Genomic DNA, 22,405 nt, shown 5'->3' with positions numbered 1-22,405 from the left:
CTTGTTTCTTTTGTTATTCTGTATCTGCGCCCAGACTGATCCTGTGACTGTGACAAAGTTTAATCTGAGTCAATGAAATTTAATGCAGGACATTTGCTTTGAAATTGAGATAGAAGAAATTCAGGGAATTCATCTAAATGAGGTGAAATTCACAACTGTGGGGGAGCTCAGAAATTTGGAGATTGAAGTACAATAATCACCAAAACGTAACGGTCAGGTACAAAATCCAATTTAGAGGCGAATTGGCTGCTTACCTTCCTCTCAAATGTGCCACGAACACCAAAAGGATGGAAGTTTTGCTACAATTATATAAGGTTCTAGCAATACCATAGCTGGAGTACAGCATTCAGTTCTTGGCTTTTGACTCCAGGATAGGTAAACCAGCCTTGAAGAGGGTGCATATGGCAATTCTGTCAGAATGATGCCAGATTGAAAACTATTACTTTAGGAGTACAGGCTGCATAGAGTAGTCTTGTATCAATTTGAATGTAGAGGTTTTATGATTGAGGTATTTAAGATAGTTCAGGCATTTTATAAGGCAGATAAAAGTAAACCATCTCCTCATCTCAGGGGGATCAAGACCGAGAGGGCATATTCCTAAAATCTGAGCTAGGCTGTTCAAGGATGATTTCAGAAAACAGGTAATGGGAATCTCGAAGCCTCTCCCCAAAGTGTATTTGACGCTGGTGTTTGACTGAAAATCTAAAAATGGAGATTGGAAAATTTTTGTTGATGTAAGGGTTATTGAACCAAAGTGGGTAAAGAGAATGAAGATGTGGATAAGCTATGATTTAATTGAAATGTGGAACAAGCTTGATGGGCTGAATGTCCTCCTTGTGTTTCTAATTCTTACCCAGCTTCTGGAAGAAATCGCGTTTCTGCTGAAAAGATTCAACTTGTTCCGTAATCAAGTCATCAGCAACACCATCACTGTCAGCCTTGACATCCTACAGAAAGAAGCCATCAGACGTTATAGAGCAAAATATCTGATTTTCTCCTGACAACATGAAGAGAGGAAAATGAACAAGAAAATAGAAAATGTAATTCTTACAAGCCAGGTTTTCTCACTGAGGGTTCCTGCAGAATGAAATAGTTTGCATCTATATAGGTCCTTTATCTCCTCAGACAAGTCCCTTATAGCCAATGGAATCTTTTAACATATGGTCATTGCCATAATGAAGACAGACATAAGCCAATTTGGGTGTAGTAAATACCCACACACAGAAATGTGATAATGAGCAGAAAGTCTGTTTTTTACAGAAACAAGATAAAGACTCATTACAAACTAGAACATGGAGTAACCTACACTGTAGCCCTTTGACATAATGCCATGGGATTTTTTATATCTCAGACATCAGACAGGGCTTTGCTATAATCAAAAACAAAATGAGCTGAAACTTACTTGCTTCTTGGTTAAGTGAGTTGTGTTGGGTGTTTTGAAGAAATTCTTGTTGTAAGGCCCAGTGAGATTTCTCATCATATGTTACCAAACCATGTCAATAATTACCGTTCCCTTTTCTATGACAGCTTTCATGACAATTATATCTCTATCTTACCATTCACCTTTCCTGGAACAACTCACTGGATGTCCACTTAATAACCAACAATCTTAAAGCCTCCACTGTGCACCTGGTCAAGCAGTGGTATTCTGAAGCTGACCTACTTGGTTAAGGATGGCATTTTTACATACAGAAAGGGAAGATGTTGTCCTGATACAAATCCTGTACAGGATCTACAAGTCCTTGTCGAGGAGATGGTGCAAGGGAGAGGAGTCCTCTTACCAGACCAGCAGAGGAAGCCATGCCACCAGACCCTGGCAACCTGGGCGAAGGTTGCTATCTGAGTCAATGCCATCTCGATTATCTGAAAGAATGGCAACAGTGGCATATGAAGATCAATGAATCTCTTCATTTGGCCAGAGTAAGTGCCACATTCTTTCACATTCACTCTCTTTCTGCTATTATTCCCAACAAGGCTCATGCTCTGCCACTATCAGCTGTCCAGGAGCAGTGTGAGACACAGCAGAGGTGATGTGGAGACCAGGAGGGTGCCAGGAAGTTAAGGAAACTGTTTAAATTCTTACCTTCGAAGTCCCCATCCTTTTTCCTGTCCAGGAGCAGCGGGGGACAGAGCGGAGATAATGTGGAGACCAGGAGGGTGCCAGGAAGGTAAGGACTTAGTACATATTTGGGCAGCAGCTAAACCCGAGATACTACACGTGTAATAGCTCCCTCCCACCTTCAACCCCTCCTTTAACCAGAAGAAAAAGACTCTGTAAGGTAAGGTTTTATTTTTTCTTTTTCTTTTCTTTCATTTATTTAAGTGTCTTGTTTGGTTTTTTGTTCGTTGATATAAAGCTAAGGCTTACAATGGCAGGGGACCTTGGACCTGTGGCATTTGCCTCTTGCTTGAAGTGGGAGCTCAGGGACGAAGTGTGTCCAGCTGCAACTCTTGTTTGACCGCATGACGGCTCTGGAGCTGCGGATGGACTCACAGTGGAGCATCCGCAATGCTGAGGTCATGGAAAGCACGTTTAGTGAACTGGTCACACCGCAGGTTAGAATTGCTGAGGGAGACAGTGAATGGGTGACCAAAGGGCAGAAAAAGAGTAGGAAGGCAGTGCAGGTGTCCCCTGTGGTCATCTCCCTCCAAAACAGGTATACCATTTTGGATACTGTTGGGGGAGATGGCTCACCAGTGGAGGGCAGCAGTTGCCAAGATCATGGCACTGTGGCGGGGACTGCTGTTCAGAAGGGCGGGAAAAAGACTCGTAGGGGATTCTATTGTAAGGGCGGTTCTGTGGCTGAAAACGGGACTCCCGGATGGTATGTTGCCTCCCAGGTGCTCGGGTTAGGGATGTCACTGATCAGCTGCAGAGCATTCTAAAAGGGGAGGGTGAACAGCCAGTTGTCGTGGTGCATATAGGCACCAACGATATAAGTAAAAAAACAAGATGAGGTCCTGAAAGCAGAATTCAGGGAGCTAGAAGAGAAGTTAAAAAGGAGGACCTCAAAGGTAGCGATCCCAGGATTACAACCAGTGCCACATGCTAACCAGGGTAGAAATGAAAAAATAGGCAGGTTGAACACGTGGCTTGAGGGATGGTATAGGAGGGAGGGCTTCAGATTTGATGGACATTGGGACCGGTTCTGGGGATGTTGGGACTATTACAAATTGGATGGACTACATCTGAACCAAAATGGAACTAATGTACTTGGAGGAGTTTTTTGCAACTGCTGTTGGGGAGTTTTAAACTAATATAGCAGGGGCTGGGAACCAGAAAAGAAGACAAGTAGGCAGCGAGGTGGGAACGGGTGACTATAAGAATCATGAAGATAGCATGAATAAGGGACTATGCATCAGCCAAGTCTTTGTTTAGTTCTCAAATTGTGCTGTGTAACTATCATACAGGCTGATTATATACCAAAAATGACAGCAGCTGAGTTCAAAGCTCATGAACTCAGAATAAGCCTCTTTCCAGGTAGACACAAACAACTCTTAATGAGCAATTAATCAAAATCACCATGATAGACAACACATTGTTGATGGTTAATAATAGACAAGCTGATCATTTACTGGAAACTAGTCAGTGTCAGAGTTTGAACACAGACAGTCTGTATGAAAAAAAAGCTTAACAGAAAGCTTGCCTCAGATCACAGTTAGCTAGCTGAGGAGGATTGTCTGATCAGCAAGTGGAGGTTGGGATGGAGCAGACTGTTCTCGACTGGTCTTCAGACAAGTCTATGTAAAAGGGGTCACTTGTGATTGTAAGCATTTACGGCCAAGATTTTTAGTGTATTTTGTCATGTACTTACTGGCCCTTCCTTACAAAGAGAAAGTGCAGTGGCAGGAGGCACCCAGTCAGACAAAGAACCACAAACAGACCCTCAGTCGTCTCCTCTCAGGATATCCAGGCCCTCCATCTCCACTCTGATAATTTGCTAAAATAATGCCTTAACTCACTGTTATCTGAATACCAGAAATTTAAGAGTAGATGATGGTGGAGTGGTAATGTCACCGGGCTCGTAATTCAGAACCATGGAGCACCACAATTTACATCCAACCATCCCAAATGGTAAAATTTGAATTCAACAAAATCTAGGATGGAAACTAACCTAATTGTGAGCATGTTTAGAGAGGCAATAAAGATGGCCCAGCCAATGATGCTGACATCCCATGAATCCCATTTGTATATGTAAGCATCTTAATACTACGATGCATCTCATTTGATGTATACATTAATATCGAGACCTACTTGACATAAATTAAGACAATTAACTCTCCTACTCCTTCAGCAAATGCTGATAGAGAAGCCGAGGCCATGTATAGATTCAGTTGACCTGCTCCTCAAGGTCAAGGAATAACCCAATTCTGGTTATCTTTATTCTCAAGTAAAAGACCAAGTCAAGTTGAAGCCCAAACCTGGCTGTCCTGATATTTGAGATAAAGGGGTGGGATAAATATCATGAATAAAGTAAATACCATGTCCTTAGGATGTACTTCTTTCTCTTTAGGGGGATCCTTTTTAACAACAGGTTCAGTCTTCACACTGGTCTTGTTCTGCTGTTGAGGTGGAGCAGGCACAACAGGTTTACTTTTGATTTTTGGTGGTGTTGGGGCCTTCGGAGTTTCAGAGACAGGCTGCTGCTCTTGTTTCTTTTGCTGTCGCTCCTGTTGCTGTTGCTGACTTATTGACATGGCCTGAATTGTCATCTGTTGGGCCTGGGCAAAGAAAACACTTATCAGATTGATGTTGCTTAACACGGGGCAGACAGGTAAATGACTCCACAGCAGCCATGTGTCACAGAAAACTGACTTTTACTTACAACAATAAAGATCTTATCTTGTGGACTGGGGATTCTGTAAAGGTTGGTAAAGACAAAGGTGATAAGGGATACGGAAAAACATCAAATAAGCTGAATCTTATGCAAGGTGGGATTTGTGGAGAGTGGGGAATGGGAGGCCATGAAGGGATATGTTGGTGTGATCAAGACTGAAACATGACAAAGGATTTCAACACTAATACATATGGGACATGATAGAGCCACACAGTGATACCGATATGGAAATAAGCAGTCTCAATAGTGACTAGGATGTTGGGTTTGATGCTCAACTCAGCTTGAAACAGAATTAAGAAGTCATGACAAGCTACTAAACTACAGGATGGCATGGGGGCTCAGTGGTCAGCACTACTGCCTCAAGTGTCGTGGAAATGGGTTCGATTCCACCCTCAGGTGACTGACCGTGTGGAGTTTGCTCTGTGTCTGCATGGGTTTCCTCTCTGTACTGCAGTTTCCTCCCACAGTCCAAAGATGTGCAGGTTAGGTTAATTAGCCATACTAAATTTCCCTGTGGTGTCCAGGGTGTGAAGGCTAGGTGGATTAGTTATGGGGATACAGTGGGGAGCTGGGTTGCTCTTTGGAGGGTCAGTGCAGACTTGTTGGGAATAGTGGCCTCCTTCTGTAAGAGGAAGACCGCAAGCTCCATTCCATCCTTGCCTGGCAAGGATGTCAAAGTCTTGGAGAGTGACCATGGGAGATATCAAGAGGAGGAATGTTATTTCCTTTGACAAATTAGATATGTTGGGATTGCTGTCTGTGGAATAGAAATGGCTAAAGACAGGAATCATAGAATATCTACAGTGTGGAAGCAGGCCATTTGGCCCATCAAGCCCTTTATTGACCCTGCAATTCCCATAGCCTATCCATTTAACCTGCACATCTTTGGACTGTGGGAGGAAACCGGAGCACCCAGAGGAAACCCATGGGGAGAAGGTACAAATTCCACACAGCCAGTCACCCAAGGGTGGAATCGATTCCAGGTCCTGGTGCTATGCAGCAGCAGTGCTAATCACGGAGCCATTGTACACCCTGTAGGTCATAATTATGATAGGAATTGATAGAGTAAATAAAGAGAAACTGTCTGCAGTGGCAGACTGATCAGTAACCACAAGGACACAAATTTAAGAACCAGTGACAGACTGCAAATTATTTTTAAGCAGCTAATTGTGATCTGGAATTTTCTGTTAGAAAGAATAGAATTCAATGTAATTTTCAAAAGGGAATTGGATAAGTATTTGAAAGGGAGAAACTTGTAAGAGAGTAGGATGAATGAGTAGCACTCTCGGTAAGTCAGCCAACCACGTGCACATTCATGTGAACATGAACAGAAGTCTTCAAAATGCTAATTTTAGACCCTATGTGGTCATGGCTGATATTAGCTACCTCAGTGCAGATTGGGGATGGAACTCCAGATTGTTCCTTTACGAGGGTATATACCTGTTGGTCCTGAATTCAAGTCCCTTTTCAAGCTCTGCTTTGAACAGAGAATTCTTCTTGAGAGGGAATGATGAAATGTTCTTAATCTAGAAAGTTATTTCTGATTCTCTCTCTATGATGCTGTCCGACCTACTGATTATTTTCAGCATTAATAATTTTTATTTAGAGGGTAATGGGAATCTGTAAGGGTGGTCAAGGCAGAAACCCTCATAACATGGAAGAAGTATTTATGTGTGTTCCTGAGGTGTTAAAGCATACAAGGCCATAATGTGGGATTAGAATAATTAGGTGGTCATTTTTGACCAGTGCAGACATGATGGACAGGAGCGCCCTTTTCTGTGCTTGTAAATCTCTAGACACTATGTAAAGGGGAAAACAAATAGAGGTGATCAAAATTATCGCAATTGTATACAACATTGTGTATAACAGACAGCAAGGCAATCAAGGGGCATAGGAAAGCTGAATTGAGACATTTTTACAACAAGCCTTTTATTAACCAGCACCTATGGGACCAGGAGTGTGCCAGCTGATCAAATATTCCAGATAATCAAGAGGTACGCATAACTGCAGTAAACCCTAACCAAGTGAAGCTTTGAGACATCAACATCCCTCAAATAAAAATCTATGTAGAAACATCCAAACACCTCCTCAAATCAATGTAAAAACATACAGTCACTAATAGAAACATAATGCAGGGGGTATGCACATCACTGTTATACTTTATTGACAGCATAAATACACAGACATCGCAGTCGATATTTGAAGTATATAACTTTTGCCAATTTATCAAGAATGCCAGTTAAAACAGTTTATTGTATATTGAATGGTGAGGCTATATAGCTTGTTCCTGCCCCTCTATCTGATTTCAGATGTTTTTAGTCTTGGACATATTTGAATAGCTCAGCACTATACTGAGGATGACCTTTACTCACAATAGCAAAGGAAGTAATGTCGCTTGTTCTTCAAATAGATTTACTGTGTATTGATCTATCAGTCTGTATAACAGTTTCATCTCCCTGCATTCCTTGATTCAGTTGGCTATAGATCCATATTTCACAGTATGCAACTGTCAATAGTTTGGCCAATGTGCGACCTCTACACTCACCAGTAAGAGTGCTTGCTGATTGATGAATGTCTGCTGCTGTGCTGTGAGTTGGGATGAGTCAATTTGTCTTTCAGGTTGGCGCAATTGAGGTGGTGCATACTGAGAAGTCTGGTGCAGCGGTGCCATCTGAGGTACACTGGTGTGTGGCATCATCATTGCTGTAAAGAAAGGGTCATAGTCAGAAATGAACAATTCACTGAAGCTAGCAAAACATGGATAAGTACCATTAATACACAATTACCAGGAAAACATAACTGAAGACAGTAAGAGGGATCCTTCCAGTCCCAAAAACATGTACTCCCTTTCATTAAAATAATGACTGACCCATTCTAAAAATCTATTAGATTTTTTGTGGTATTGTGGACACTCTGAGTACTTGAGTCCATATTTATTGGGAGGGGGATTGAACAGGATAGGATATAATCCCACATGTGAGCAATCCAAACTCAGCAAGACCATTTGAATTTAATGCTGAATTCAAACAGACACCATTTTCAGTGGAGCATAGGTCTCAACTCTCAGTATGGGAATTGGTGCTAAATGCTCTTGAAAGATAGATACATTCTGCAGAACTGTCGTAACACTTTAAACAAAAATGAAAAACTGCCTGCCTGTGAGATTTGAAAACGAAATGTTTAGCAGTTTCAATTGCTGCTTCTTGACATAGCCCAAAGTCTCATCATTATAGCATTGGCTGTTTTATATTTCCATAACCTATCATCACAAAGGATGTTGTAAATTCACAATTTGATTGACAACTTGAAGATTTTATTAAAAGATTAGCCACCCTTGATGTGATGTTATGAACACAAATGTTTGATTTTATTTAGGATTAAGTACTTCAGGGGATTGAAATGTATTGAAGGACTCCTCCTCTTATTGAACAGGTGCCATTGCTATACAATGAACCCTTCAAAGGTTTAGAACTTAATGACATCTCAGCATGGCTCGTGAGGTCTGTTTCTGATGGATATTGGGTGAATTGAAGGGAGTAAGGACAAAGTATGGTGTTTGGCTGTGGTTGTATGGCACTAAGTTGGTATTGGGGATATAACAGACCTTGAGAATATGTGAGGGCATGGAATTGATTCTGGGTCTTCATGAGCTGGAATATTTGGCATGAAGAGTGAATGGGGGCTGAGGGTTTGTGAAGGATGAGAGTTAGAGGGCCAAAATTTAACAAACAGCAGGGACAAAGTGCTAGAGAACCAGTTTTCTAATCAACCAGCCAGTCCCTGTGGCTGCCACTGATCTGAATCTGGAGCAGTAGGTTAGACTATCAGATCATAAGATATAGGAGCAGAATAGGGCCTTTCAGCCCAATGAGTCTACTTCGTCATTTGATCACAGCTGGTATATTTTTCAACCCCATTCTCCATATAACTCTTGATCCCCATTCTAATCAAGAACCTATCTATCTCTGTCTTAAATACACTCAATCACTTGGTGTCTACAGCATTCTGCAGCAATGAGTTCCACAGATTCCCCACCCTCTGGCTGAAGAAATTCTTCCTCATCTCAGTTCTAAAGTGTCGTCCCCTCTCTCTGAGGCTGTGCCCTCAGGTTCCGATCTCTCTTTCTATTGGAAACGTCTTCTCTGTATCCATTTTATCCAGGCCTCTCAGTGTTCTGTAAGTACAATGCCAGATTTGTCAACTGCCCCTTATATGACAAGCCCTTCATCCCCAGTATCATCCTCTGGATCCTCTCCAAGGCCAGTGCATCCTTTTTGGACAATGGGCCCAAAAAGGCTCACATTATTCCAAATATGGTCTGACCAGGGGCCTTATGCAGCCTCAGCTGTTTCTCTCTGCTCTTGTATTCTAGCCCTTTCAAAATGAATTGACTCCATCCTACAAAAACACAGTATTTAAATTAAGAAATCTGAACACTGAAATACCATTTATAGCACCAAAGCTGAAAAAAGTAAAACAAAAATTGTCATAAATTAGCCAGTTGTTTACATAAAACCATGATTTGGAGATGCCGGTGTTGGACTGGGGTGTACAAAGTTAAAAATCACACAACACTAGGTTATAGTCCAACAGGTTTAATTGGAAGCACTAGCATTCGGAGCGATGCTCCTTCATCAGGTGATTGTGAAGGGCTCAATCGTAACACAGAATTTATAGCAAAAATTTGCAGTGTGATGTAACTGAAAGTATGCATTGAAAAATCAATTTTACAATGTATAATTTCAGTTACATCAGAGTCAGCAGAACAAGGCAACCCAATGGACCAAACAGGAAGAAGCAGAATCATGGGTCACAACGGTGCAGAGTAAAACTAGCAGAGAAATGGTGACTGTAAGGACAACTTATTTCCAAGGTCCAGCCACTCTGATACGGAGCCAAAATGAGTCAGGAGAAACAGGGTAAAGTGTCAGACATCCGAAAGAAAGTATAGAATTCAGTCAGAAAGATACGAAAATTAGTTGAAACAAAATAACAGTACTGTGCTGAAGAAAAGGAGTGACCGATTCCCAGATCATATAGTTTCCAGCTCAGGTTTTCAAAGAGAATGAGTGAGCACGTTGTACATGTCCCAAACTCCAGTTTTCCAAAGATTTATTTGATTTTAGTTTGAGAAATTGTGCATGTCATCATGCTATGTAAGAAAGGTGAAAGAGGGAAACCACAGAATTATAGATCATGCATTCTAATAACTGAATCAGCCAATTACTAGAGTCAATAATTAGGGATATATAGATGGGAAAACTTTAATTTTCAGCACACCAGAGAAAACCAGCATGGATTTGTAAAGGCGAGAATGTTTTAATTAAATTTGTTGAAGAGGTGACTCAAGTAGTGAACAGGAAAATAGCTATGGATGTTGTTATTATGGACCTCCAAAAACATTTGTAATGGTCCCTTTGAAAAGACAATTAGCTAGTGTTGGAACTCAGAGAATTTAAGGCAAATTATTGACCGATCAGAAGGAGACACAGAGTAGGATGATGGTTAAGTTCTCGAATAGGCGATTTGTGCTGTTCTATAGGTTCTGTGCTGGGGCTTTAACCATTCATTAATGACTTTGATTTTTTTTTAATTCATAGGATAAAGGTGTCACTGACTGGGCCAGGATTTATTGCCCATTATTAGTTGCCCTTGAGAAGGTGGTGGGGAACTGCCTTCTTGAAACACTGCAGTCCATTTTTTGTAGGTAGACCAACAATGCTGTTAAAGGAAGAATTTCCAGAATTTTGACCCAATGACATTGGGTTGTTGATATGTTTCAGTGACATGGTTCTAAGTTCTTCTAGATAACAGGGTTTTGAACGTGCTTTCTAAGGAGTCTTAGTGAATTTCTGCATTATATCTTGTGAAAGATACACATTGTTGCTACTGAATTAGTGTTTGGAGGGGGGTATTTTTTGTAGATATAGTGCCAATCAAGGGGCTGTTATTTTCTAGATGGTCAAATGTATTGAGTGTTATTGGAGCTGCATCCATTCAGGCAAGTAGGGAGTATTCCATTATACTCCTGACTTGTGCCTTGTTGATAATAGAATCATAGAATCCCTACAATGTGGAAACAGGCATTCCAGCTCATCAAATCCACAATGTCCTCCGAAGAGCATCCCACCCAGAACCACCCCTTATCCTATCTCTGTAATCCTTCATTGCCCATGGCAAATTCCCCCTAGTCTGAATATATAGGCAATTTAGCATGGTTGATTCACTATTCCTGCACATCTTTTGACTGGTGGACAGGTTTTGGAGAGTTAGTGGTGAGTAACTTACTATAGGATTCCAAGTTCCTGACCAGTTCTTGTAGCCACTATATTTATATAGTGAGTCCAGTCCAGTTTCTGGTCAATGATAACTCCCAGAATGTTGATAGTAGGGGCTTTAGTGATAGTAATGCCATTGATTATCAAGGGGTAATGGTTAAATTCTCTCTTGTTGGAGACGGTCATTGTTTGGCACTTGTGTGATGTAAGCATTACTTGCCACTTGTCTGAATGTATTTGAGATCTTGTTGCATTTGGGTATGGACTGCTTCAGTACCTAAGGAGTTGGGAATAGTGCTGAACATTGTGCAATCATCAGTGAACATCCCCATTCTGACCTTATGATGGAGAGAAGATCATTGATAAGCAACTGAAGATGGTTGGGTCTAGGACACTATCCTGAGGAACTCCTGCAGAGTTATCCTGGAGCTGAGATGACTGACCTCCAACAACCAGAATGTTCTTCCTATGCTCCAGGTATGACTCCAACCAGTGGAAAGTTTGCCCTGATACCCATTGATTCATTTTGCTAAGGCTCCTTGGTGTTATTCTTGGTCAACTGTGACCTTGATGTCAGCATCATTAAAATAAAACTGTAATGAGGTCAGGAGCTGGCTCTAGTGGATCCCAAACTAAGTGTCAGTGAGTAGGTTATTGCCATAGAAATGCTGTTTGACAAATTGATCATCAAGAATAGTGTAGTTATTGGTTGGGCTGGATTGTCCTGCTTTTTCTGGATGGGACCTACTTGTGTAATGTCCACACTGTCAGGAAGATGCCAGTGTTGTAATTGTGCTGGAAAAGCTTTACAAGGGCATTGCAATTTCTGGGGCACAGGTCTTCAGTATTATTGCCAGAATGTTGTCAGGGCCCATTGCCTTTGTAGCATATAGTGCCTCCAGATGCCACTACTTAGAAGTCTGACAACTAAACTTGTTTGGATTTGCCCAAAAGATCCTTGATCCTCAGGAAAGCCTACTTAAGCACCTGAATAGCATTTAAGTCTTTTCATTCAACTCATGGGATATGGGCATTGCTGGCATATATTGCTCATTCCTAATTGACCTTGAGAAGGTGGTGATGATCCACAAATATTTTAGCGGGCCATCCCTAAAAAAGACTCCTGTTGACTCTCCCTGCTGAGTGAGATCCCTGTCTCCTCAAGCCTAGGAAATCTGGGACTGTTTTCCACAAACAACAAATGATACATGATCCATTGCAAACTTTAAATTTGGGGTTGGTATATTTTTGTCCACTGAAGGTAAAAAGAGCCATGGGGTAAAAGTGGGTTTAGGGAATCACAGATGAACCAGAATTTCACTAAATGGCACTGAAAGGGTTTAGAGCTTCCTTCTGTTTTATAATACCCTCATTAAAGATTAGGATGGAAGCTTTTATTCTTCAAATCTTCCAGAGTTTGTATAAGGAATTCTTCAACTTAAGATTCAGCAATAGTGAGTTAGTGGCCCAGAAATACATTGATGCCAGCCTACCCAATAATGGACCTTCTGTGGCGGCATGGTGGCTCAGTGGTTAGCACTACTGCCTCACAGTGCTAGGGGTCCGGGTTCAATTCCAACCTTGGGCGACTGTCTGTGTGAAGTTTGCATATTCCCCCTGTGTCACTGTGGGCTTCCTCTGGGTGCTCCAGTTTCCTCCCAAATTCCAAAGATGTGCAGGTCAGGTGAATTGGCCATGCTAAATTGCCCATAGTGTTCAGAGATGTGTAGGTTAGGTGCATTAGTCAGGGGTAAATGTAGAGTAATAGAGTAGGGGAATGAGTCTGGGTGAGTTACTCTTTGGAGGGTTGGTGTGGGCTTTTAGGCCGAAGGATTTGTTTCCATACGATAGGGATTCTATTCTAATATCACAGCAGCAGACTGCAGACAACAGGATATCTCCAGGCTGACTGGTGAGTGAAGTGAGCGAATTTGGGACTGCTGTCTCAGTGATAGTGTTTCAAGAGAAAGTGACTGAGGGGTAAGAATTGAATATAAAGAGGAGAGCTGAGTGATTGAGAGAATTCAGAAGAGGAAGGTCCATCAGGCAACTGGGATGGAGACATCAATTAGAAAGATACAATCTGTGCCCTGTAATTTTAATGTGCACTCAAAAAAGGCAATGCTCAGTCTAGGTCCATGATTGGGTAAACATTTTGTAACCACTTAATGGTAGCCCTGTTAAAAGCTGCCAGTTTAATCACATGCGGAACAGATTTGGATGCAGACAGGCCAGTGACATGTGGATCCAAGGCTTCTCATTTTGCATATATACCTCAAACAAGCATGATGCCTCTTATTTGCACATGTAAAGACTTTAAAGACTATAAAAGACTTTTATAGCACTTTAATGCTGAAGCTGTCTTCTCGCTGTACCAATACAATGGACTACACAGTTCTTGCACATCATCAGCTCAATCCTATTGAGAACAGAGGGTACCTGCACCTTTAGAGGAATAGCGTGATTGACCGTGGTAATACTGACAGTACGAAGATACCACATAGATCACGGGATAGAGAGAAGAACTTACTTGGCATTGGTGGTGCCATTGGTTGCATCATAGGAACAGTCTGCATTGCAGGCATTGGTTGCATTACAGGTACTGGCTGCATTGGTGGCATTAAAGGCATGGTCTGATAAGCAGGTGCAGGGGGCATTTGTGACATTGCTGGAACACCTGAACAAGAAAGAAAGGAAATGATTACCTATCCTCCCAATCTTCTATATTGTTGCAATGCTCTGCATCCTCACACCTTACAATAGAAACGTGTCTTTGCCAGACAGATTCTGAAAATTGTGTCAGTGAGTCAAGTGTGCTCGAATCAAAACAAAGAACTGTTGATACAGGAAATCTGAAAACAAATCAGAAATCGCTGAAGAAACTCTAAGGGAGAATCACTGAAATATTACTCTACTTTTCTTTCCACGTATGCTACCCAGACCTACTGAATTTCTGCTTTGAGTCAACTGTGTTGTTGGAATCACCCTGTAATGAAAGGCCCACGTGAGGTATTTGTGTCAGTTCCTTCTGATCTGAAGCTGAACCAAAACTAACTGACCTCTTAGCATGGATAACATGGTATGCAGAGGTAAATAATACTTGTAAATAGGTAATTTCGCTTTCTCTCCTTTAGCACTGCAAGCATATTTGAGCACTTTCAAAAGCAACTTAAAAGTCTATTGGAAAATATTCAAAAAGAAATTGCAGGGCATTGGGGAAGTGCAGTGGAGGGGGACTAATTGGACATTTTCACACATCCACTACAAGTGTGATGGGGTAAATGATCTCCTCTGTGTTTTGAGATTCTAAGGGAACAGGCCTAAAACTAGCAGTCTGTACATAAGCTGGCTTTGCCTAGGGACAAGGACAGAAATAACAGTTTAGAGTGCTGCTCCTGGCCCAGGTTCTGGTCTCCCCCTAACCCAAACACAGTAAGCCTCTCGTGTATTGAACCCTGGTTACTGAGCCCTCATTTACCCCTGTCCTGGGCCCTGGCTCTCGTACTGTAATGTTTGAGTCCAAACTGATGGACTGATGATCATCTGATACTGGTGCAGCTTGAAATGAAGAGGGTAATCCTCCTATAATAACTTGTTGGGTGACGGTTGAAGCACAGTACAGCAACTTGAACAGAGGTGAATCACGTGAATTCACAACATCATGTGTGTTTAGACTGCAAGTATCTGATTGAATCACAGTATTGTGAATTGATCACTGCACAATATTTAATATTTTTGGCCAGTTGGAGCATTAAGGACACTTGAATTGTTTTAACATTGTCTCTAATGGCTCATTTCTGAAAGGTTTACTTTCCAATCATAATTAAACTGTTCAAAATGCAAGCTTCCAATTTGTTCATTTATCTCTGGCATACTTCTGGGTGAGAGAGTACTTGTACTAAACTGCTTACACCATTCCCATTTTGCACATGACGTGAATGAAAACCTCATGTCACGTGTACTCAAGCACGGAAGTCGAGGATTACAGTGAAAAGTTTCCAATGTTGCCCCACACTGCACTATCTTAGGTACAAAGTACCTAGGTACAAATCTTAGACACAAAATAGAGAAATAAGGAAAATAATGACCACATCAAAATGGGAAAAATCGGGTGACTTCCATTTATATAGCATTGGTCATTTCCAGAAAAGACAATTACAAAGGTATTAATGATAAGGTATTATACAGGATATTTGGACAGCTGAGCATTGCAATGTTAAAAGTTTGTGATCCATTGACTGCTGTGGCTCCACTGGTAACAATTTTAAACCTAACTCATAACTTTCTGGGTTCAAGACCCCAACTGAAGTTTAAGTACAAAAAGTTGGAGGTGTCATTGTTTGCATGAGATGTTAAACTGTGGCTCCATGCACTTGGTCTGGGGAATGTGAAGAGCCCATGGCAAAGAAAGCATGAGTCCTTGTGTGTTCTCAGCTGGTGTTCAACTCAATATTTATTCTTCAATCAACATCACAAACTCTTTTCATTATAATATTGCTGTTTGTGGACTGCATACAAATTAGCTGTCATATTTCTTACATTACAACACTGACTGCACGTCAGCAGTATCTCATTCGCTGTACAGTACTTTCACAGGTCGAGTGGTCAGGAGAAATGCAAGTCCTTTCTTCTATTAGTGTGTCTGCCTCAGAACCAATTATGGATTTGGAAGAGATTGAAGCTGGCATTAACTTCTGTAATTTTCAACAATTGATGCTCAATCAGCTGATTTTGTCACTTGCTGCTTAGAAAGGGCAAATTGTCTTCTTGTGAACACAATATAACTGTCATGAATTTCTGAACTGGTATTAATCGAGTGAATCTTTACTCAGGCTGCTTTGCTGACTCCGTACATCTCTCATCTTTAGAGATGCTTCTGAAATCAAACTCTTTGATAAAGCATTTTATCTTCTGTCCATTGTTTCTGTGTTAATTTATGTTTGTGAAGCTCCATGGGATATTTTATTCCATAAAGATGCTATATAAATGGAAGTCATCCAATCTTCCCCATTTTGTTGTGGTCGTTATTTTCTTTATTTCTCTATTTTGTGTCTAAGATTTGTGCCTAGGTACTTTATAATTAAGATGGCGCCATGTGGGACGACATTGTAAACTTTTCACTATACTCCTCTATTTCTGTACTTGAGTACACATGACAATAAACCTAATTCAAATTCTACTTCAGTTTCCAGACTGCACTTCAACAGTTCGGAGAGGTTACCAATGGAAGCATAAAGACTTAAATGCAGAGAGTTCACACAGAGTAAAGAGTAAATGTCAAAAATTACATGTTTGAGAGTGTGTTGCTGGAAAAACAATGTCAAAAATTACATACCCATTGAGTAGTTAGGGACCATTGGCACACCTGTGTATGAAGTAAGACAGACTTTACTTCAACCAGACCTTGAGCACATCACAGTCAGCATTCAACTAATCACTCAGCTCACTCTTCACATCCACATCCACCTCACACCCAAATCCTGCCTCACACTCAAATCCCACCTCACACCCAAACTGATACCAACCTCACATCTGGTTTCACCTTACACCTGCCTCCACCTCAACTGTCCTTACTTCACACTCACTCCCATTTCACACTTGCCTACCACTCACTCACCTCCTAACTAACACATGCATCTGGACTCACATTCACCTTTTGCCCCGCATTTACAATTCTGCCTCACACTTCCCTTCATCCCAAGTCCCACCTTACACTCACCTCCCTCCCTCTTCTCCACCTTCCACTGACCTCCTACCAGATCCCCCACCTCACCTTCCCCTCCATTCCAGCCCCCACCTGATACTCACCTTCCCCCAGACCCCCAACTCACACCAACCTCCTGCCAGATCCGTCACCTCACACTTACCTCTCCCCCTATTCACCATCTCACACTTGGCCCCCTCTGAATCTTCCATTTCACACTCACCTCCCTCTGTATCCCTCACCTCACACTTTCTCCATTTGCAATCCCCACCTCACACTCACCTACCCACACCCCCCACATTCCTCACATTCATCTCCCTCTGAAACTCTCACCTCTTGTTCATCTCTTTCCAAATCTGCCATGTCAAGGTCCTCTCCATCCGCAATCCCCACCTCACCTTCCCCTCCCTCCATATCCCCCACCTCACACTCACCCCCCTCCGTGAGCTCAAATCAACCATGTTGAATATGCAAGCACTTATTTAAATATCCCAAACACTTCATGTCATTGTTATTAACACAAACCAACATTCTCCCACACTTTTCACAGTAACACTTGCTGAAACACAGACACCCTGCTCCCTTGCTCACTGACCTGTCGTCATATATGCTCCAACCTGTGAGGGGCCGATTCCTCCACCTCCTTTCATCCGCCTGTTTAAATCTCTGGATCTCTCCATTTCCTGCAAAGTACACAGAGCATAAAATGTAGAACATTAAAGCATAGTACAGGCCCTTCAGCCCACAATGTTATGCCGAGCATTTATCTTAATTTAAGATCAACCTAACCTACACACCCTTCAATTTACTGCCATCCATGTTCTTGTCCAGTAGTCGCTTAAATGTCCCTAATGTCTCTGATTCTATGTCAGAAAACTGCTATCATTCCCTATCAGCCCAGACACTCAATGACACAATCGTAAATATACACTGCAACTCACTACACTCCATGTAATCACTCCAACACCAATCAATGACTCTCCGCACACACACCCTTCCACCTCACAGACTCACTTCATGCACTCATCTCATCGACTTGCACACTCACCCAGCTTACTCAGTTGGATCCCTTGCTGATTTTTGATTATTTAAACTATTGAATCAATTTTGGTTTGGAACTGGGAACTGGGAACTGTCAGCTAACGATAAGTCTTGTACTACGGATAACAGCTTGTGTTAAACGGAAAACAGACAAAACAAACTTTTGTTCATTCATGGGGGCAGGCCTGGAATTCAACTGTAGGTTGGTTCCTGGTCATCAGGTTCTGTGGGCGCTTCATCACTGGGGAAGAACATTATGTTAAAACAGAGAGCAGGAGTTGGCTATTAACAAGGTCAGTATTTGGGAATTGGTTGTAGCAAGTCAGGAGAAGACGTAATGCTCAATGCAGGTGGCAGATATTGACTCTGGGAGCAGTCAGAGTTTGAATTGGGATTTGGATTGTGTTTTCTATGAAAATTAAATCTAGCTGTTGATGCTACAGCATGAAGATTTGAAAGCTTGCTGCCAAACCTCCCTTATCAAGGTCAGAGAGTAGAAAACTAAGTTATAGGTATTACTGTCTTTATCTGAGTTAACTGAAAAGGTGACCTGGTCAACATCTTTAGAAAATCAATGAAGAAACTATCACCTTTGCCTGTGGAATGACACATCGTGAAAGCCATTTAGGTAATCTTGCCAGTTTTGTTATTTTCTTTTATTTATCCTTTAATGTGTTTGTTTGCCTGTCTTTTGTGTGAATGGGGCTGAAAACAAAGGTTTTTGGGTTTACAATATTAACCAATTAGATTACATTGTCGTTTAATTTTACTCTGCTAAAGTTACTAGTCATAGAGTCATAGAGATGTACAGCACGGAAACAGACCCTTTGGTCCAACGCGTCCATGCCAACCATATATTCCAAACCAAACTAGTCCCACCTGCCAGCACCCGACCCATATCCCACCAAATGCTTTTTAAATGTTGCAATTGTACCAGCCTCCACCACTTCCTCTGGCAGCTCATTCCACACACACTCCACCCTCTGCATGAAAAAGGTGCCTCTTAGGTCTCTTTTATATCTTTCCCCTCTCATCCTAAACCTATGCCCTCTAGTTCTGGACTCCCCAACCCAGAGAAAAGACCTTGTTTATTTACCTTATCCATGTCCCTCATGATTTTATACACCCCTATAGTCTCCGATGCTCCAGGGAAAACAGCCCATCCTATTCAACCTCTCCTTATAACTCAAATCCTCCAGCCCTGGCAACAGCCTTGTAAATCTTTTTTGAACCCTTTCAAGTTTCACAAAATCTCTCAGATAGGAAGGGGACCAGAATTGCATGCAATATTCCAAAAGTGGCCAAAACAATGTCCTGTACAGCCGTAACATGATTTCCCACTCCTGTACTCAATGCTCTGACCAATCAAATGCCTTCTTCACTATCCTAACTACCTGCGACTCTACTTTCAAGGAGCTATGAACCTGCACTCCAAGATCTCTTTGTTCAGCAACACTCTCTAGGACCTGAGTATTAAGTGTATAAGTCCTGTTAAGATTTGCTTTCCCAAGATGCAGCACCTTGCATTTATCTAAACTAAACTTCACCTGCCACTCCTCAGCCCATTGGTCCATCTGATCAAGACCCAGTTGTAATCAGAGGTAACCTTCTTTGCTGTCCACTGCACCTCCAATTTTGGTGTCATCTGCAAACTTACTAACTATACCTCTTACGCTCACATCCAAATCATTTATATAAATGATGAAAAGTAGTGCACCCAGCACCAATCCTTGTGGCACTCCACTGGTCACAGGCCTCCAGTCTGAAAAACAACCCTCCACCACCACCCTCTGTCTTCTACCTTTGAGCCAGTTCTATGTCCAAATGGCTAGTTCTCCCTGTATTCCATGAGATCTAACCTTGCTAATCAGTCTCCCATGGGGAACCTTGTCGAATGCCTTACTGAAGTCCATATAGATCACATCTACTGCTCTGCCTGCATCAATCTTCTTTGTTACTTCTTCAAAAGATTCAATCAAGCTTGTGAGACATGATTTCCCACGCACAAAGCCATGTTGACTATCCCTACTTAGTCCTTGCCTTTCCAAATACATGTACATCCTGTCCCTTAGGATTTCCTCCAACAACTTGCCCATCACTGATGTCAGACTCACTGGTCTATAGTTCCCTGGCTTGTCCTTACCACCTTTCTTAAATAATGGCACCACGTTAGCCAACCTCCAGTCTTCCGGCACCTCACCTGTGACTATCGATGATACAAATATCTCAGCAAGAGGCCCAGCAATCACTTCTCTAGCTTCCCACAGAGTTCTCGGCTACATCTGATGAGGTCCTAGGGATTTATCCACTTTTATGCATTTCAAGACATTCAGCACTTCCTCCTCTGTCATATGGACAGTTTTCAAGATGTCACCATCTATATCCCCACATTCTATATCTTCCATGTTCTTTTCCACATTAAACGGTGAAGCAAAATACTTGTTTAATACCTCCCCCATTTCCTGGGGCTCCACACAAAGGCCGCCTTGCTGATCTTTGAGGGGCCCTATTCTCTCCCTCGTTACCTTTTGACCCTAATGTATTCATAAAAACCCTTTGGATTCTCCTTAACTCTATTTGCCAAAGTTATCTCATATCCCCTTTTTGCCCGCCTGATTTCCCTCTTAAGTATACTCCTACTACCTTTATAGTCTTCTAAGGATTCACTCGATCTATCCTGTCTATACCTGACATATGCTTCCTTCTTTTTCTTCATCAAACCCTCAATTTCTTTCATCATCCAGCATTCTCTATATCTACTAGCCTTTCCTTTCACCCTAACAGGAATATAGCGTTTCTAAAGGATTCCCATTTTCCAGCTCTCCTTTTACTGCGAACGTCTGCCCCCAATCAGCTTTTGCAAGTTCTTGCCTAATACCGTCAAAGTTGGCCTTTCTCCAATTTAGAACTTCCAACTTTTAGATCTGGTCTATCCTTTTCCATCATTATTTTAAAACTAATAGAATTATGGTCGCTGGCTCCAAAGTGCTCCCCCACTGACACCTCAGTCACCTGCCCTGCCTTATTTCCCAAGAGTGGGTCACGTTTTTCACCTTCTCTCATAGGTACATCCACATATGGGATCAAAAAATTGCTAAGTCTTTTGTTTAAGCTGCAAACCAATGCGTGGAATTGATTATCTGCTGAGTCTGGGATGGGTTATTCAAAAGTCTAAATAGGAACCATTAGCGCAATTTTAAGGGCCTTTGACATTTTTCATTTCACCTTGTTGGAAATATAGATGTGGAAAGGCTAATTTGGTTCAGCTGTCGTAACACTCACCGTCCACTCACTCTTCTTACACTTACCCCTCCAACTCACACTCACCCCTCACTCACTGCCCATTCACATTCATCCCTCACTCACTCACCATGCCCACTACTATCCACTCACACGCACCACTCTCACACTCATACTCACCACTCTCACACTGACCTTCCCACTGTCATTCACCCCCAACACCCTGCCCATTCATATGCACTCCTCTCAAACTTATCCCGCTCACTCACCCTGCCCACTCACACCCATCCTGCCCACTCACACACGCACCCTGCCCATTCACACTCACCCTGCCCACTCACACCCATCCAGCCCATTCATACTCACCCCGCCCACTCACATTCAGCCTCATTCTGCCTTTCATTCTATCCCAGCCATTTGCTCAATCTCTATCCGTCTCGTCACCTGGGTAACATATACTCACCCCTGCCCCATGTGAGAACACAGGGTCAAACAGATTGTCCACATAGTTTTCGAAGCTGCCTCGAGAGGTCTCTGATTTCAGTACAGAATCTGTGATGGGAAGAGTGACAGGATTGAAAGAGGGACCACAACTCACTGTTAACAATTCCTCATTCTCTGAACAAGGGGATAAGCTGCAGAGCAACAATTCAGTTCCCCAGCCTGACAGTGCCCTGAGTCATGTGATCCCATCCTCACTGGCTCAATCCTTACCCTCACCTTTGCCCAGGAGCTACTTATAGTTGATGGGCTGGTAAGGACAAGGAATATGGCTCAGAAGGTCAGAATTTAAAAGGTGTGATTTAAAGTCTTGTCATCAGAAAACACACATAGGAGAAAGTGAGGTCTGCAGACGCTGGAGATCAAAGCTGAAACTTTATTGCTGGAACAGCACAGCAGGTCAGGCAGCATCTAGGGAACAGAAGATTCGACGTTTCGGGCACATGCCATTCCTGAAGAAGGGCATGTGCCCGAAACGTCGAATCTTCTGTTCCCTAGATGCTGCCTGACCTGCTGTGCTGTTCCAGCAATAAAGTTTCAGCAGAAAACACACATAGCAGAACTGAAGGAAATGGATAGAATTGGTGCTAGAAAACACAACTGAGAGACGTATATGAATGTTAAAAATTCTCTCTCAATGTTAACTCATGGCACACGATAAATTCTAGCAGCAACACAGTGAAAACCCTTTTTCAGCTGTTCAATTGCCTCAGAGATAGAAGCCAGAAGCAACCAGCAGACAGTTCCAGTTTATTTCTCCTCTCATAGACTACAGGTTACACATTCAACACACCTTAAACCCT

At 42.1% G+C, this 22,405-nt stretch overlaps 1 protein-coding gene across 1 annotated transcript in view; it reads right to left on the bottom strand.

The window, feature by feature from the left end:
* Window positions 1–22,405, bottom strand: part of myo15b (myosin XVB) — a 267,080-nt gene that overhangs the window by 129,702 nt on the left and 114,973 nt on the right. Inside the window, exons 11-17 of the mRNA XM_088000375.1 lie at window positions 21,565–21,653; window positions 17,416–17,503; window positions 16,452–16,481; window positions 13,647–13,793; window positions 7,384–7,541; window positions 4,483–4,722; window positions 854–947 (exon numbers count right to left, since the gene is read on the bottom strand). Coding sequence (XP_087856501.1) covers window positions 854–947; window positions 4,483–4,722; window positions 7,384–7,541; window positions 13,647–13,793; window positions 16,452–16,481; window positions 17,416–17,503; window positions 21,565–21,653 — 846 coding nt within the window. The remainder of the gene's footprint in view (window positions 1–853; window positions 948–4,482; window positions 4,723–7,383; window positions 7,542–13,646; window positions 13,794–16,451; window positions 16,482–17,415; window positions 17,504–21,564; window positions 21,654–22,405) is intronic.

The sequence above is a fragment of the Chiloscyllium plagiosum genome, unplaced genomic scaffold, assembly GCF_037043375.1.
Source record: "Chiloscyllium plagiosum isolate Xiang-an unplaced genomic scaffold, Cpla_swu_hap1 HiC_scaffold_25, whole genome shotgun sequence".
NCBI lineage: Eukaryota > Metazoa > Chordata > Chondrichthyes > Orectolobiformes > Hemiscylliidae > Chiloscyllium > Chiloscyllium plagiosum.
The sequence above is the reverse complement of the archived record's forward strand: the minus strand, read 5'-3'. Positions and strand labels throughout refer to the sequence as shown.